The 18414-nt window shown below is 40.5% G+C and overlaps 1 protein-coding gene across 13 annotated transcripts in view; it reads left to right on the plus strand.

Moving 5' to 3' along the window:
• amph (amphiphysin) overlaps nucleotides 1-18414 on the plus strand; it is a 145354-nt gene that overhangs the window by 94354 nt on the left and 32586 nt on the right. For 12 of the 13 annotated variants that reach the window (XM_046321514.1, XM_046321517.1, XM_046321518.1 and 9 more), the window contains exons 9-11: nucleotides 7973-8055; nucleotides 11747-11885; nucleotides 16437-16553. In XM_046321514.1, coding sequence (XP_046177470.1) covers nucleotides 7973-8055; nucleotides 11747-11885; nucleotides 16437-16553 — 339 coding nt within the window. The remainder of the gene's footprint in view (nucleotides 1-7972; nucleotides 8056-11746; nucleotides 11886-16436; nucleotides 16554-18414) is intronic. The other variant, XM_046321515.1, reaches the window with a different exon arrangement.

Raw genomic sequence — 18414 nt, forward strand, 5'->3', positions numbered from 1 at the left:
TAAATTGTGCCTCATTAATTCATTTTTCATTTACTTCAGAGTTTGAGTCAATTTAACCTAAAGTTGAACCTAAAGTTGAACCTAAAGTTGAACCTAAAGTTGAACCTAAAGTTGAACCTAAAGTTGAACCTAAAGTTGAACCTAAAGTTGCACCTAAAGATGTAAAAACCTAAAGATGTAAAATAAACGCTTCTGATGGCCTTTGTCTTTCTAATCCTTCTGCACCGTTCAACCAATCCAGTAAATGTGGAGTTAAGATGGAGTGTCGCCTTGTAAGAATGCATTTGGTTCGCCCTGACCCGCTGAGGGTGGGGTCAATCCAATTGAAAGGCAGTTCATTCCGGAAGAGAAACTACAATTCAATATCATTTTTTTATGGCATCTGAATAAACTGAAAAGTAGAAGTTATTTATTTCAAGAGAAACATTTTACATTTGTAAATTTTCCATTTAAATCACTTCCTGAATTGACTACCTTCAATTGGAATTGACCACAACCCTGATTTCTTTATATTTATTTGACCCTTTATTTTTGAGTTGACTCTCGGTCACCTGCGAAATCGTGATTTGTCCAAATGACCAGTGAATAAAAATGTGCGTACTGGAACGAAGTTCCTCATTAGTCGTTTCATCCCACAGTCTTTTCGACAGATCCTACTACCAATAATGGCCTTTGATTGAGAATGGTGCCGAAGGGAATGGCTGCCGTTTTACGGACTCCTAACCAATTGTGCTATTTTGTGTTTTGTTTTTCTCGTGTTGTTTGTAACTTATTTTGTACGTAATATTTATATTACATATATATTTTATATATTATATATATTATATATTTATTTCTGCCACCATCTATTATGAACGATAAGAGCTCCTCAGAACAGCGATAACTCTCTTCGAACTGGACAAAGCTTCTTCTTTAACAAGTTGGACGTGAAGGATTTACTTCTGCTCCCAGACCAGATCCCCATCATTAACATGAAGAGGAGACGCTGATACATGAGACGCAGATCCAGCTGCCTCGTGAGAATTCGTTGGAATGTTAGTAACCCGCCTCTACCATCCATCCTATTGGCCAACATGCAATCGTTGGAGCATAAACTGGATGAGCTCCATTCAAGATTATCCTACCAATGGGACATTAAAAACTGTAATTTCTTATGTTTCACAGAGTTGTGGCTGAACGACAACATGGATAATAGAGTATACAGTTGGCTGGGTCTTCCATACATTGGCAAGACAGAACAGCTACCTCCGGTAAGACGAGGGGTGGGGGTCTGTGTCTATTTGTCAATAACAGCTGGTGCGCGAAATCTAATATTAAAGAAGTCATGAGGTTTTGCCCGCTTGAGGTAGAGTATCACATGATAAGCTGTAGACCACACAATTTACCAAGAGTTTTCATCTGTATTTTTCGGAGCTGTCTATTTACCACCCCAAACCGATGCTGGCACTAAGACTGCACTCAACGAGCTGTATTAGGCTATAAGCAAACAGGAAAATGCTCATCCAGAGGTGGTGATTCTAGTGGCCGGGGACTTAATGCAGGAAAACTTTAATCCATTTTACCTCATTTCTACCAGCATGTAACATGTGCAACCAGAAGAAAAAAACTCTAGATCACCTTTAATCCAGACACAGAGACGAGTAAAAAGCTCTCCCTCCCCCTCCATTTAGCAAATCTGACCATAATTCTATCCTCCAGATTCCTGCTTACAACAAAAAAACTAAAGAAGGAAGTACTAGCGACTCACTCAATGCGGAAGTGGTCAGATGACGGAGATGCTAAGCTACAGGACTGTTTTGCTAGCACAGTATGAAATATGTTCTGGGATTCATCCAATGGCATTGAGGAGTATACCACATCAGTCACTGGTTTCATTAATAAGTGCATTGATGACATCATCCCCATAGTGACTGTACATACATATAACAACCAGAAGCCATGGATTACAGGCAACAGCTGCACTGAGCTAAAGGGTAGAGCTGCCGCTTTCAAGGAGCGGGACTCTTACCCAGATGCTTATAAGAAATCCCGCTATGCCCTCCAGACGAACCATCAAACAGGCAAAGCGTCAATACAGGATTAAGATTGAATCCTACTACACCTGCTCTGATGCTCGTCGGATGTGGCAGGGCTTGCAAACTATTACGGACTACAAAGAGAAGCCCAGCCGTGAGCTGCCCAGTGACGCGAGCCTAACAGACGAGCTAAATTACTTATATTTGCCCTTTGAGGCAAGCAACATTGAAGCATGCATGAGAGCACCAGCTGTTCCAGATGACTGTGTGATCATGCTCTCCATAGCCGATGTGAGTAAGACCTTTAATAACACTCCTGCTGTGTTCCGGTCGAATTGGACCGATTTGACAAGTTTTCTCTTTGAAAAATGTAGTTAATTTAATCTGATTGTCATAAGGTTCCATGATTTTGTCCACACAGGGCATCTGAACACACAGAATACCTTTTGGTGTTTTATTGAACTTTTGTACATCTGTGGTGTTCCCGGTAAAAAATGACCGGTCATTAGAAATGAGTGGGTGTGACTACAATTACTGTGTACAAAATTGAGTTCAGTCACATGCCCATTCATTCGATGGACTTCCTCTCCCAGACCCCCACATGCATGTGTGTTTGAACACACACACTTACACCTCACTCCCCTTCTTGGCTTCCATGGCAACCCCCAAGGGAACCTTTTCCCAATAGAATCTTTCCCCCACGAGAACCACACCTGTTGGCATTCTCAAAAACAATTGCAACATTGTTTCAAGAATATATAGAACTTTTCTCACAGCTTTGGTATATAAAGCTTTTTTGAGGCCTTGCTCACAATTCATTATGTGGCAGCACAATGACCAAACGATATACTGTATGTGAGGCTCTTGATCATATCTTTGATCAGGACACTGGTGAGGAAGAGAGAGTTCTTGTTCAACTTTGTCACAAAGTAGTCTGTGATAAATAGCACAATATGTTTCATTTAAGTATTTGTTATAGTCAAAATAATCCATACATTATGCATTTTTTAAAACCAAAAAACGAGTTGAATGAGCTCAGGTCAATGAGGCATACAGTTTAGCCTAGTGGTTAGAGCGTTGGACTAGTAACCGGAAGGTTGCAAGTTCAAATCCTGGAGCTGACAAGGTGCAAATCTGTTGTTCTGCCCCTGAACAGGCAGTTAACCCACTGTTCCTAGACAGTCATTCAAAATAAGAATTTGTTCTTAACTGACTTGTCTGGTTAAATAAAGGTTAAAAAAAAAAAAAGATCAAACACAACATTAGGTGATAATATATGTATTATTATGTATTTATAATCAGCTATATTGAGGTGGTCATTTTGGACCGGGAACACAGAATGAATTAACATGGAACGAACACAATCTGTAGACAGATCAACATTCACAAGGCCGCAGGGCCAGACGGATTACCAGGACATGTACTCAGAGCATGCGCTGACCAACTGGCAAGTGTACTCACTGATATTTTCAGCCTGTCCCAGACTAAGTCTGTAATACCTACATGTTTTAAGCAGACCACCATAGTCCCTGAGCACAAGAACGCGAAGGCAGAGGAAGGCCCTGAACATTGTCAAAGACTCCAGCCACCACAGTCATAGACTGTTCTCTCTTCTATCGCATGGCAAGCGGTACCGGAGCACCAAGTCCAGGTCCAAGAGGCTCCAAGCCATAAGACTGCTGAACAGTTAATAAAATGTCAACCCGGACTATTTGCATTGACCCCTGCTGCTACTGGCTGTTTATTGTCTGTGCATAGTCACTTTACCCCGACCTACATGTACATATTACCGTAATTACCTTGACTTACCTACCTACATGTACATATTACCGTAATTACCTTGACTTACCGACCTACCTACATGTACATATTACCGTGTACATATTACCGTAATTACCTTGACTAACCTGTACCCCTTCACATTGACTCGGTACAGGTACCCCTGTATATAGCCTCATTATAGTTTTTATTTTATTTTGTAAATATTTTCTTAACTCTTATTTTTCTTAACTGCATTGTTGGTTAAGGACTTTTAAGTAAGCATTTCACTGTAACTTTTTGTGTTCAGTGCATGTGACAAATAAAATGTGATTTGGCATGCGTCTGTCCACAAGAGATGAATTTTAAAGATAATTGTATCTCAAGATGAAATCCATGTTTTTGATACTGACTTTAGATATTTCATATGTTCCATGTTGTTTTGCACTGGGATGTAAAAGATGCACAGGTGTACTGTTGGAAGGACGTAGCATTTGCCGATTCTGAGTATGGAGTGGCAGGGTAGCCTAGTTGGTTAGAGCTTTGGACTAGTAACCGGAAGGTTGCGAGTTCAAACCCCCGAGCTGACAAGGTGCAAATCTGTCGTTCTGCCCCTGAACAGGCAGTTAACCCACTGTTCCTAGACCGTCATTCAAAATAAGAATTTGATCTTAACTGACTTGCCTCGTTAAATAAAGATAAAAAATGAGTCAGAGTCTTGCTTATACTGTATTATAGGAGTGGTCACTGGGGTCAAGATTTCTGAAGAGATGTAGTCTGGGTTTAGCCGCTGCTGCAAGAACACATACTGTGTCGGTGTGTGATGGGATACGGCCCACAGCCTTAATTTTTAATACATATGTTTAGCTACACTGATCCGCGAGATCAGAGACTTAGTCACTGTATGATGTCTCTAGAAATGTACAAGAAAAACAATTGTAGAGTGGTGTAGTCCAACATTTTTCATCTTATTGAATGGAGACAGACAGTGAGAGAGAGAGAGGAAAGTTGGAAGAGGGTTTGTGTCAGAAGGGAGTGGGCAGGTGGCCTAAGGTGGTCGAGCGGTCTGTGCCGCAGCCTACGGTGTCGACATATGTTTGAATCCGGGAACACTGCCCTTTGACCTCTATCTTTCCCCACTGTCATCCTCTCTCTCTGTTCAATAAAGTCAGAAAATACCTACAAATATTTATAACAGCTCCCAAGATCAGGGTGTTGATTTTGTCAATCCCGACCAGACGAGATCCTGACATGCAGGTTAAACCAAAATCAACTTTGAACCAACTATATTAATTTGGTGGAAACGCACATAAAACATGAATGGACATTAAACGCTAGATAGCTGTTGCTAGCAGTTTGTCCTGAGGGATGAACATTGGGTTGTTATTTTACCTGATCATGTATTGTCCCCTTAGCTGTTTTCTTGTAGAATTTTGACTTGGCTCATACAAAAATCTTGTATTTACTCAGACGATTAATCCACAGATAAAAAGAAAAACCTAGTTAGTTTTTAGTTTGTAGTTTCAAATTAGTATCTCGTTTGTCTTTCAAGCAACCACGTGTGGCTGTATATTTGTGAAAACCAATAAGGAGATGCCATTTTTTTGTCATATTGAGACTAAAGTCTCTTTTGCAAATGAGCCCCGCACAACACAAAAACATAAAAAACAAACTTTCTTCATTATAAAAATTCTCTGTCAATTGCCCTAGTAACACCAAAGCATTTAGGAGATTATTCCAAACATAGGGTGCAAGGAAGTTAAAGGCTGGTTTACCTAACTCTGGACACACCAAAGGAGTCTTCTTCTGTAGCTCAGTTGGTAACCAACCCTGTGAGTTCCCGGGACCACCCATTAGAATGTATGCACACATGACTGTAAGTCGCTTTGGATAAAAGCGTCTGCTAAATGGCATATATTATTATATTATTAACCAACCCTGTGAAGTTAGGTAAGTTGGAAGCTTGTGGTAGAGGCGGGACATCTATTTTAGCGTTTTGCATCGTAGATGTTGACCCGCACAAGCAGTTTGGATGAAATGATTGAATAACATGTATTTGTTCATTTATTTTGTAACATTCACGTACACAACTTGGCCATCGAGTCGGCATGTAACAGCATTGTGCTGCCTTATTTATAGACCATTCCAAGGCCTTTGACACTGTTGACCAACACACTTTCATTCAAAGGATGACTGAAATAGGCCTGGATCAGACTTCGTGCAAGTGGTTTGAGAATGATCTGTCAGATGGGACTCGGTGCGTGATTTCTGATGGTGTCGAGTCTAGTTTCCTGGATAGTACAAAAGGTGTACCGCAGGGGTCGGTATTGGGACCTGTTCTCTTTACTATTTATATAAATAATATTGGTCTATCTGTTGAAACTTGTAATATTCATCTGTACGCAGATGACACTGTTATGTCTGCAATTGCCTCAAATGTTAACCAGTCTTTGTGACTTTGTTGCCCTGGTTGGTTTAACAGCTGTTCTTAATGCGGCAAGACTAAATATACATTGTTCTCTAGTTCTCGCAAATATGTTTCAGATGAATGACATATTTATTCATTGGATGGTTCTCCCATTGATTGGGTTTCCACCTATAAATATCTGGCCATCTGGATTGACAAAGATTTAATGTTTAAAGAACATGGATGAGCTAGTTAAAAAGCAAAGCTTATTTTTTAGAAAAATATCTTGCCTCTCCCTAAGTAGCAGGAAGCAGATGGTCAAGAGTCAACTTTCCTGACAGTTCGTGACTATGGTGACACCATTTACCAGATTGCAGCAGCCACTACTCTTAAACCTTTGGATGCCGTCTACCATGGCGCCCTAGATCACTTCATCACTTCATCCTGTATCAAAAGGTGGCTGATCCTCATTAAAGTCCCGTAGATCACTTCATTATTCCCTTTTAGTTTACAAAGCTCTAATACACAAGCTTCCAACTTTCCTAACTAAATTGCTAACGTATAAAAGAATGAGCTATACCAAACACACTCGCAGAATTGGTTAACTCTTGAGGTCCCTCTGGTTTCGACAAATTTAGGTAAATCCTCCTTTCGTTTTTGTGCCCCCCATTGTTGGAATAACCTACAAAATTCCTTGCCTGGTGCCGCCAGGGCGGTTTAGGACTCTGGTAGTGAATCAATTCATTGAGGATGGCTGTTGTTTTGATTGATTGTAGTGGTTTATTTGCTACTATGGGGCAGCAGCGTAGCCTAATGGTTAAGAGTGTTGGACTAGTAACCGGAAGGTTGCGAGTTCAAACCCCCGAGCTGACAAGGTACAAATCTGTCGTTCTGCCCCTGAACAGGCAGTTAACCCACTGTTCCCAGGCCGTCATTGAAAATAAGAATATGTTCTTAACTGACTTGCCTGGTTAAATAAAGGTAAAATAAAAAAATATATATATTTTTTTTAACTCTCCCCTGTTTCTGAGAAAATGTTTGTACCCTGGGCACTATTGGGAATGAGACCTTGGTCTCAATTGGGCTGAATAAATAAAAGTTCATAAAAACAATAAATAACAGTGACTACTTCATGCTGATATTTAGTGGTTACAGACTTTCTTTGGCTGGCTGTTGTTTATGATTGAACTGAATGGGACAGGGAAGGAACGAGATAACATGGTGGAATTGGTGACTATGACAAAAGTAGTATTTCACTATTGGTAACTGGCGCCCCTCATATAAAGGATATTGATATGGTATTGCGATACGTGCGAGGCCCATGCTAACATATAAAGGATATTGATATGGTATTGCGATACGTGCGAGGCCCATGCTAACATGTAAAGGATATTGATATGGTATTGCGATACGTGCGAGGCCCATGCTAACATGTAAAGGATATTGATATGGTATTGCGATACGTGCGAGGCCCATGCTAACATGTAAAGGATATTGATATGGTATTGCGATGCGAGGTGCTAACATATAAAGGATATTGATATGGTATTGCCCATGCCCATAACATGTAAAGGATATTGATATGGTATTGCGATACGTGCCCATGCTAACATGTAAAGGATATTGATATGGTATTGCCATGCTAACATGTAAAGGATATTGATATGGTAGTTGGATGTTCTACCCCATGCTAACATGTAAAGAAAGGAGTTGGATGTTCTACCTTTAACACTTTTATCACATCAACATTTGTCTCTCTCTTTCCTCTCTCTCTCTCTTCTGGCTGTTGTAGCTCTGTAAGCAGCTCTATGAAGTGATGACCAAGCTGGGAGAGCAACACTCTGACAAAATGTTCACCATACAGGGAGCGCCCAGGTGAGCAGTTTCCATATGTCAGCTTTAATATTGCAGATAGATTATGCGTTCTATCAATGTAATTGTCTGCATCATTTTCCAAACTCCCACATATTTATTAATTTCCCCTAACCCTACCACCCCTCCCTTAATTGATGTAAACTAATGGACAACAACACTTAGGTTTCTACTTCCAGCTTATACATATTAGAGGGCTGTTGTAATGCATGTGGGATCAAATGATATCAAAAAGGGTCAATCGGAGCTAATGAAACAGGTTTTTATTGAGCAGTTTAACACCCTAAAAGGCCCTGAAAAGCAGCCGATTATCTCTGGTCCCATGCCGTCGCTGGGTCACGGCTGTGAAAGTTTCAGCTCTTAACATATATATATTTATATATTTGGTATATATATATTATATATATTATCATATCTTACTCTGTTGGCATACCTTTTATTGACCATTTCAACACTTTTTGGAAACAAAAGATGCTCTACACCAGGTATTCCCAAACTGGAGAACGGGGTACGCGCAATGCCGTCGGGGGAATGCCAAATACAAATGTGATTCACATTAAAAATATATGTATTTACGTTACCGTTCAAAGGTTTGCGGTCACTTAGAGAAATGTCCTTGATCAGAACTACAGTGTAGACATTGTTAATGTTGTAAATGACTATTGTAGCTGGAAACAGCAGATTCTACATAGGCGTACAGAGGCCCATTATCAGCAACCATCACTCCTGTGATCCAATGGCATGTTGTGTTAGCTAATCCAAGTTTATGATTTTAAAAGGCTAATTGATCATTAGAAAACCCTTTTGCAATTATGTTAGCACAGCTGAAAACTGTTGTGCTGATTAAAGAAGGAATAAAACTGGCCTTCTTTAGACGCGTTGAGTATCTGGAGCATCAGCATTTGTGGGTTCCATACAGGTTCAAAATGGCCAGAAACAAAGACCTTTCTTATGAAACAAAGACCTTTCTTATGAAACTCGCCAGTCTATTCTTGTTCTGAGAAATGAAGGCTATTCCATGCGAGAAATTGCCAAGAAACTGAACATCTCGCACAACGCTGTGTACTACTACTCCCTTCACAGGACAGCGCAAACTGGCTCTAAAAAGAATAGAAAGAGGAGTGGGAGGCCCCAGTGCACAACTGAGCAAGAGGACAAGTACATTAGTGTCTAGTTTGAGAAACAGACGCCTCACAAGTCGTCAACTGGCAGCTTCATTAAATAGTACTCCCAAAACACCTCAACGTCTCAACGTCAACAGTGAATAGTTGACTCCGGGATGCTGGCCTTCTTGACATTGTTCCTCTGTCCAGTGTCTGTGTTCTTTTGCCCATCTTAATTTCTTCTTTGAATCAGGCAAGTCAGTATTTACAATGACGGCCTACACTGGCCAAACCCGGACAACATAGGGCGGCCAATTGTGTGCCTCCCTATGGGACTCCCAAATATGTCCGGTTGTGATAGAGCCTGGGGCGGCAGGGTAGCCTAGTTGTTAGAGCGTTGGAATAGTAACCGTAAGGTTGCAAGTTCAAATCCCCGAGCTGACAAGGTACAAATCTGTCATTCTGCCCCTGAACACGCAGTTAACCCACTGTTCCTAGGCCGTCATTGAAAATAAGAATTTGTTCTTAACTGACTTGCATAGTTAAATAAAAAATAAAAAAATAAAAACAGGGTGTCTGTAGTGATGCCTCTAGCACTAAGGCAAAGCCTTAGACCACTGCACTAATTTAATCCATTTTTGAGTAAGGCTGTAACGTAACAAAATGTGGTAAAATTCAAGGGATCTGAATACTTTCCAAATGCATTGTAGATGAGCTGGTTAAGAAGCTAATATTTAAAGTAGGCTTGTTCTCTAAGCAGTAGGAAGCAGAAAGGGTTGTCCGGACTAAAGACCCATAGATCTCTACATTACTCCCTATTCCCTACTTCATGAACTTCCATCTAACTGTGCTGTTGAAGTATAGACACCCGAGTTGCCTGATCCATTTACACGATTCAATAAAAATGTTCAATAAAATTTTATTTATATAGCTCTTCGTACATCAGCTGATATCTCAAAGTGCTGTACAGAAACCCAGCCTAAAACCCTAAACAGCAAGCAATGCAGGTGTAGAAGCACGGTGGCTAGGAAAAACTCCCTAGAAAGGCCAAAACCTAGGAAGAAACCTAGAGAGGAACCAGGCTATGTGGGGTGGCCAGTCCTCTTCTGGCTCTGCCGGGTAGAGATTATAACAGAACATGGCCAAGATGTTCAAATGATTGGTTCCTAGGGTCTGCACCGAGCTAGGTAAATCCGCATTTAGTTTTAATGCACTGTATTGCTGGAACAAAATGTTAAATACATTTCATCTTGATGACCTGGTGCCATTCTGGCTATTTTAAAGTATTGACTGGGAACTTATTTGTGGGTGAATGTTTTCTGGGTGATTTTTGATGTTTTATTTGTGGTTTTGTATTTTAATGTGTAGATATATTTATTTTGTAATGTGAATTTTTATATTGTATTATACAGGGCACATTTGGAAAAGAGACCGAGGTCTCATTAATAATGTTTTCAAAATAAAGGTACAATTTAAAAAATATATATATATATATAAGGAAATCAGTCAATTGAAATAAATAAATTAGGCCCAAATCTATGTATTTCACATGACTGGGAGTACAGATATCCATCTGTTGGTCACAGATACTTTCAAAAACACTTAAGGGCGTGGATCAGAGTATCTGGTGTGACCACCATTTGCTTCATGCAGCGCGACACATCTCCTTCGCATAGATTTGATCAGGCTGTTAATTGTGGCCCGTGGAATGTTGTCCCACTCCTTTTCAATGGCTGTGCGAAGTTGATGAATATTGGCGGGAACTGGAACACGCTGTCGTACACGTCAATCCAGAGCATCCCAAACATGCTCTGGATCAGATGTGCCCTTGAGCAAAGGAACTTAAGCCTAATTTGCTCCCGGAGTGCCGTACTACTACGGCTGACCCTGTAAAACAACACATTTCAATGCACCTATCCGATGTATGTGACAATATAAACATCTTTATTTGCTATTCTGTCCAGGTCTCTCTTAAAAAATAGATCTTTAATCTCAATGAGACTAACCTGGTAATATGAAGCTAAAATATTTATTTATTTTAAACCTCTTTGACAAACCTATTAGCATTAGCTCATTTGTTAACATTGATCTTGTGTTGATTCCCAGGGGTCGCAATTAGAAGGTCCACACCCAATTCCAGGCGCCTATGGATAATGTATTCTATTTAACCTCATTCCATTATGTTAATTCATTTAAAAATACAAATTGCAACCCAACATCCAAAGGATTATGTGCGCAGGGAATGTTTCTCACATATGCAACATTTAAATGTATTTTAATTTAAACTTTGCAAATGAACTAAATAGCTGCTTTCTATGTGTCTATCTGTGGACAGCAAGTTAGAGTATATTTACACAAATAGCATATCATATCCCAGCAATTTGCACCATTGTGCACTTTTCACGTTTAATTTAAATGATAATAACAGTTTTACCCCCAAATATAGACAACATTTACATTTAAGTCATTTAGCAGACGCTCTTATCCAGAGCGACTTACATATTCCTTGAGTTATCCTTTCTCCTGTTGGCGCATGTGTTAATGAGTTAAAAAATATATATATCTTCATTGTTTTATCCTCTTTACCTCAGTGATTCAGGACCTTTGCGACTCTCTCGGGCCCCTTCGCCACCGGACAGCGACAGTGACGAGAGCCCAGTGGACACTCCGAACCACATGCTGGCGCCTGCCTCTCCCGGCCCGCCCCGGCCCAAATCTCCTTCAGGCCAGGTATGCCTTACCCCGTAACACTCCTATTGGCAGCCACAGGAATCTCCTACTTCAGTCCTGGATGCAGGTATTTGTTCCACCCTAGCACTAGCACACCTGGTTCAACTAATCAAAGCCTTTATGGTCGGCTGATTAGTTGAATCGTGTGTTTTCCATTGGCTAGATCAACAAAGTCCACCCCTGTTGGTAACATGCTCTAACCAAACGCATGTAGCGCCAGACCAAAGTATTTCAGTATACTGTGTGACGCTCTAGTCTACTCAGTTGTACACTATCCATGTACAATTACACCACCGAGAGTCTTCCTTTGACATATCCTAACCAAACACCTGTTCAGTAGTCTACATTCATTTCCAGCTAATTCTGGTTCAACAAGAGATAATTAAATTTGAAGTCAAACTAATCAATGACAGCCTGTTTATTTGAGAATCAGATTTGTTTAACCCACTGTAGCTGTAGAGGCAGTTTGAGATCATATTGACTTGTTATGGCTCTATTTCTTTCCCGCACACTTTGTATGTATTGTTATAATGGTGAGTAATAATCTCTCATGTGGTGTCACATTCATTTTTAAACACCATGGTTTAACCATACTAAGAGTAGTGTTATATTTAGGTTGCGATGTGTTGATAGTTATGAAGGTACTGTGTGTGTGTGTGTGTGTGTGTGTGTGTGTGTGTGTGTGTGTGTGTGTGTGTGTGTGTGTGTGTGTGTGTGTGTGTGTGTGTGTGTGTGTGTGTGTGTGTGTGTGTGTGTGTGTGTGTGTGTGTGTGTGTGTGTGTGTGTGTGTGTGTGTGTGTGTGTCTTAACAATCCAAACCCCATGCAAATCTCCCTATAGGAACCCAAAACCCAGATGATTTTTGTTTCCCAAATGCCAGACTTAAATGCACTTGTTGTCTTGGATGCCAACATGGAGAACAGTGCCTTCGAAAAGTGTTCAGACCCCTTGTCCTTTTCCACGTTTTGTTACATTACAACCTTATTCTAAAATGGATTTGTTTTAAATAATCCTAAGCAATCTACACATAATACCCCATAATGGCAGAAACAGAAATAACTTATTTACATAAGTATTCAGACTCTTTGCTATGAGACTCGAAATTGATCTCAGGTGCATCCTGTTTCCATTGATCATCCTTGAGATGTTTCTACAACTTGATTGGAGTCCACCTCCGGTACATTCAATTGATTGGACATGACTTGAAAAGGCACACACCTGTCTATATAAGGTCCCACAGTTGACAGTGCATGTCAGAGCAAAAACAAAGCCATGAGGTCGAAGGAATTGTCCATAGAGCTCCAAGAGAGGATTGTGTCGAGACACAGATCTGGGGAAGGATACCAAAAAATGTCTGCAACATTGAAAATTCCCAAGAACACAGTCACCTCCATTCTTAAATGGAAGAAGTTTGGAATCATCAAGACCTTTCCTAGAGCTGTCCGCCCTGCCAAACTGAGCAATCGGGGGAGAAGAGCCTTGGTCAAGGAGGTGGCCAAGAACCCGATAGTCACTCTGTCAGAGCTCCAGAATTCTTCTGTGGAGATGAGAGAATCTTCCAGAAGGACAACCTTCTCTGCAGCCCTCCACCAATCAGGCATTAATGATAGAGTGGCCAGACGGAAGCCACTCCTCAGTAAAAGGCACATGACCACCCGCTTGGAGTTTGCCAAAAGGTACCTAAAGACTTTTAGACCATGAGAAACGAGATTCTCTGGTCGGATGAAACCGATATTGAACTTTTTGGCCTGAATGCCAATAATCACGTCTGGGGGAAACCTGGCACCATCCTTACAGTGAAGCATGGTGGTGGCAGCATCATGCTGTGGGGATGTTTTTCAGTGGCAGGGATTGGGAGACTAGTCAGGATCGAGGCAAAGATGAGCGGAGCAAAGTACAGAGAGATCCTTGATGAAAATCTGCTCCAGAGCGCTCAGGACGTTCACCTTCCAACAGGACACCGACCCTAAGCACACAACCAGGACAACACAGAAGTGGCTTCGGGACAAGTCTCTGAATGTCCTTGAGTGGCCCAGTCAGAGCCCAGACTTGAACCCGATCGAACATCTCTGGAGAGACCTGAAAGTAGCTGTGCAGTAATTCACCCCATCCAACCTGACAGAGCATGAGAGGCTCTGCAGTGAACAATGAGAAGAACTCCCCAAATACAGATGTGCCAAGCTTGTGGCGTCCCATGAAGGAGCGATGCTGTAATCTGTTGTAGAAATTCATGTATACTGAGAGAGACTTGGACAATTATTCAAGCAAGCAATCTTTATTTAACAACGATTAACTATCGACACTTTGAAGTGTGACGAGAGCTTAACCTTTACAGACATGCAGAGTTCTTTATATATCTGACACTAACGATGCTTAGTCATGGCTGGTCCCACACCTCCCATGCAGATTGGGGAATCATAAGTCACTCTGGGTTTATCCTGTCTTTATCTGCACCAGGCGGAGTTGTCTTATCCTCACCCTGGCTTAGTTTCTCAGATGCAAGGATGATTTTGAGACAATGATGGATGTTTCACTCTAGTTCCCTGCAGGCGTATGGTCACTAGAGGCGGCTTGAGCTGACAAATGAGTTAAAGACTGCATTACATAGACAAGAATGTGTTTTACTGGAGATAGCTTAGGAGTAGGAGACCATAAAAACACAGCATTATCAGGACAAAAATGTCTTCCTATTTGTTAAGTATTAATTGCTAACTATCAATATCAAACAAACCAGGTAAATACATAACTTTTCTGTCACAAATCGCTGCCAAAGATGCTTCAAGAAAGTACTGAATAAAGGGTCTGAATACTTATGTAAATGTGATATTTCCAGTATTTTTATTTTATAAATTAGCTCACATTTCTAAAAACCTGTTTTCGCTTTGTCATTATGGGGTATTGTGTGTAGATTGATGAGGATATTTTTTAAATCAGTTTTAGAATAAGGTTGTAACATAACAAAATGTGGAAAAAGTTGAGGGGTCTGAACACGTTCCGAAGGCACTGTATAGACTGCAGAACTCTCTGTGCATCGACGGTTCTACGATACATACACCACCACCAGACTAACGTTTATTTTGTACAGTTGTACCAACCATTTTTTGTGCTTTTGATGTATAGTTTCTGTTTTCCACACCTGACTACTTTTGAATATTAATTTTAACTCTACAAGGACCAATCCAATCAAATATTGCCTGTATTTCCCATGTCCAATTTGAACACAGTTTTTTCGGAAATTATTTTTGTTGTCTTCTCATGTTCACCTGTCCTTGGCTTTGTCTCTTTCCCTGCACATTGCATGTGATGTGCCATGGTAAGTTAGCATGTCACACTCAGTTTGTAGATCCCTGACTAGTATGAGTAGTAGACATATTTAGCGTTAGCATGTTCACCTATCAGTGTTTCCTAAGGAATTCAGAGGTACTCTACATTTACATTTTATCTACTACACTACAGTATCTACTTCATGGTTATCTAACCATTGTTCATATTCTGATTAAAACCAACCAGAATGTATACAGTTTACTTACTACAGTCAATTATATTTCATATATAAAGATAAGATAAAAATGGATATGTTCTGTGAGCCCATTTAATTTGTAATGCCATATTGCCTTGGCAACCAAATTCTCCCTTAACCTCTTTACGTAATCATGCAAGTCATACATATATATATCTGTAAAACGTCTTCCAAGAGCAAGTTGTATAAGGTTCCGTGGTTATAAACAAATCTGGTCACTCTCCTATGATTGTCTAGATTGCCATAGTATAGTCACATGTTGAATACATGCACAGTCGATGATGATGTGAGATACAGGCGAATCAGTGAATTGCAGTATGTCTGACATGGAGTGACATTAACAACCCCAAGAATGTATCCACCACGGAACTAAATAGAACACTTCATAGGATCTCTATGTTACCCACCACGGAACTAAATAGAACACTTCATAGGATCTCTATGTTACCCACCACGGAACTAAATAGAACACTTCATAGGATCTCTATGTTACCCACCACGGAACTAAATAGAACACTTCATAGGATCTCTATGTTACCCACCACGGAACTAAATAGAACACTTCATAGGATCTCTATGTTACCCACCACGGAACTAAATAGAACACTTCATAGGATCTCTATGTTACCCACCACGGAACTAAATAGAACACTTCATAGGATCTCTATGTTACCCACCACGGAACTAAATAGAACACTTCATAGGATCTCTATGTTACCCACCACGGAACTAAATAGAACACTTCATAGGATCTCTATGTTACCCACCACGGAACTAAATAGAACACTTCATAGGATCTCTATGTTACCCACCACGGAACTAAATAGAACACTTCATAGGATCTCTATGTTACCCACCACGGAACTAAATAGAACACTTCATAGGATCTCTATGTTACCCACCACGGAACTAAATAGAACACTTCATAGGATCTCTATGTTACCCACCACGGAACTAAATAGAACACTTCATAGGATCTCTATGTTACCCAACACCAACACGCTAATGCTTCTGGCACTCTACCTCCCCAGTTCAAAAAGGGACCACCAGTGCCCCCGCCACCCAAGACCCCGACCAAGGAGCTGCACCAGGAGCAGATAATCGACCTGTTTGGGGGCCAGTTCTTACCCGCGGCCACGCCCTCGCAGGTCAGTCACATCCTGGGTCCAATTCCACCATTTTAACAAGGGATTCTTATGCTCTCCTTTCCTTGGACATGCATTGACATGCTTGTATTTGTGAAAGCTATGCAGTGGAACTTTCCCATCTGTCTAGATGACCTTAGAGAGAGCGTTTTCATCACAATCCGGGGCCCGGTTTCCTGAAAGAACTTAGTCTTGCGAGTGTTTTAACGTTGCATCTTCCCTGCAACGGCCGAAGATGTAACATGCGTTTGCCAAAACAACAGAGAGAAGGTTCGCTAAGTGCGTTATTTACGTATGTGTCGATACTGATAGGATCGAAAGAAAGGCGACGCTGCTCTCGGATCAGCTTTTTCCAATCAAATCTTACTTTAGTATTTGAATTCTTCCATAATACTAATTACGGATCAGCTCTCAGAGAGGAATTGTCACCTATTGGCTGCAAATATTTAGACGGCTTATTCTAATGCATACCCTATGATACTGCACTGAATCAAGATTTGGCACATCATTGCGCACCTGTTAGGCTACACAACACGAAATATATTCAGGCAAAAATTATAGACATTAGCCAAATAGCAAAATAAAACTCAATTGAATGAATACTAAATTGATTATTTCAATGTCATTTACATATATAGGCCTATGTAACCTCTACTGGAGGTAGGCTATGTATCTTTTAATGCGGTCATCTCGTTTTTTATTACATTTGTATTATATTTATTCAGGGAAACCCATTGAGAACAGGGTCTCATTCCCAAGGGTTTACTGATCACAACCAATACAATGTAAAACAGCAATCAATACAACATTTACGGAAACATTTAGTCCTCAGCTTGAACACCTTAAACTACCCAAGCGACACCAGAACATCTAATTGTAATGAGTTCTGCAAATTGCTCCAGCAGTGAGGTGCATTAAAAACCAAAGGGACCTCAAGAGTTAACCAATCCCGCGAGTGGGTTCGTTATAGCTCATTCTTTTATACGTTAGCAATTTAGTTAGGAAAGTTGGAAGCTTGTGTATTACAGCTTTGTAAACAAAAAGGAATAGTGAAGTGATCTATGGGTCTTTTTTATTTGACCTTTATTTAACTAGGCAAGTCAGTTAAGAACAAATTCTTATTTTCAATGACGGCCTAGGAACAGTGGATTAACTGCCTGTTCAGGGGCAGAACGACAGAGTTGTACCTTGTCAGCTCAGGGATTTGAACGTGCAACCTTCCGGCCACTAGTCCAACGCTCTAACCACTACTTTAATGACCAGCCAACCTTTTGATACAGGATGCAGCGCTGAGTATTAAAACTGTCACCTGTGATAAAGCGAAGTGCATTATGGTAGACGGCATCCAAAGGTTTAAGAGTAGTGGCTGCTGAAATCTGGTAAATGACGTCACCATAGTCCAGAACTGGCAGGAAGTTGACTGTACAATCTGCTTAGGGAGTGGCCATATCTATTTTTTTAAAAATTTGCTTTTTATCTAGGGGGAGGGGGTCTAAGCTGACATATGGAATCATACCATGGATAATTTTGCTATAGGAATTTACATTTTAAGACCCAATTAGGTATACAGTGGGGCAAAGAAGTATTTACTCAGCCACCAATTGTGCAAGTTCTTCCACTTAAAAAGATGAGAGGCCTGTAATTTTCATCATAGGTACACTTCAACTATGACAGACAAAATGAGAGAGAAAAACCAATTGTATGATTTTTTACGAATGTATTTGCGAATTATGGTGGAAAATAAGTATTTGGTCACCCACTACCAATTCCATGTTAAAATGTTCCGCGGTGCATTTTCTCCATTGCTTTTGATGGTAGTCCACTCTGGTAGGTCTACGTTATGATCAAATAGCCACAGTAGCCT

Source organism: Oncorhynchus gorbuscha, linkage group LG22, assembly GCF_021184085.1.
Source record: "Oncorhynchus gorbuscha isolate QuinsamMale2020 ecotype Even-year linkage group LG22, OgorEven_v1.0, whole genome shotgun sequence".
In the NCBI taxonomy this organism is placed as follows: Eukaryota; Metazoa; Chordata; class Actinopteri; order Salmoniformes; family Salmonidae; genus Oncorhynchus; species Oncorhynchus gorbuscha.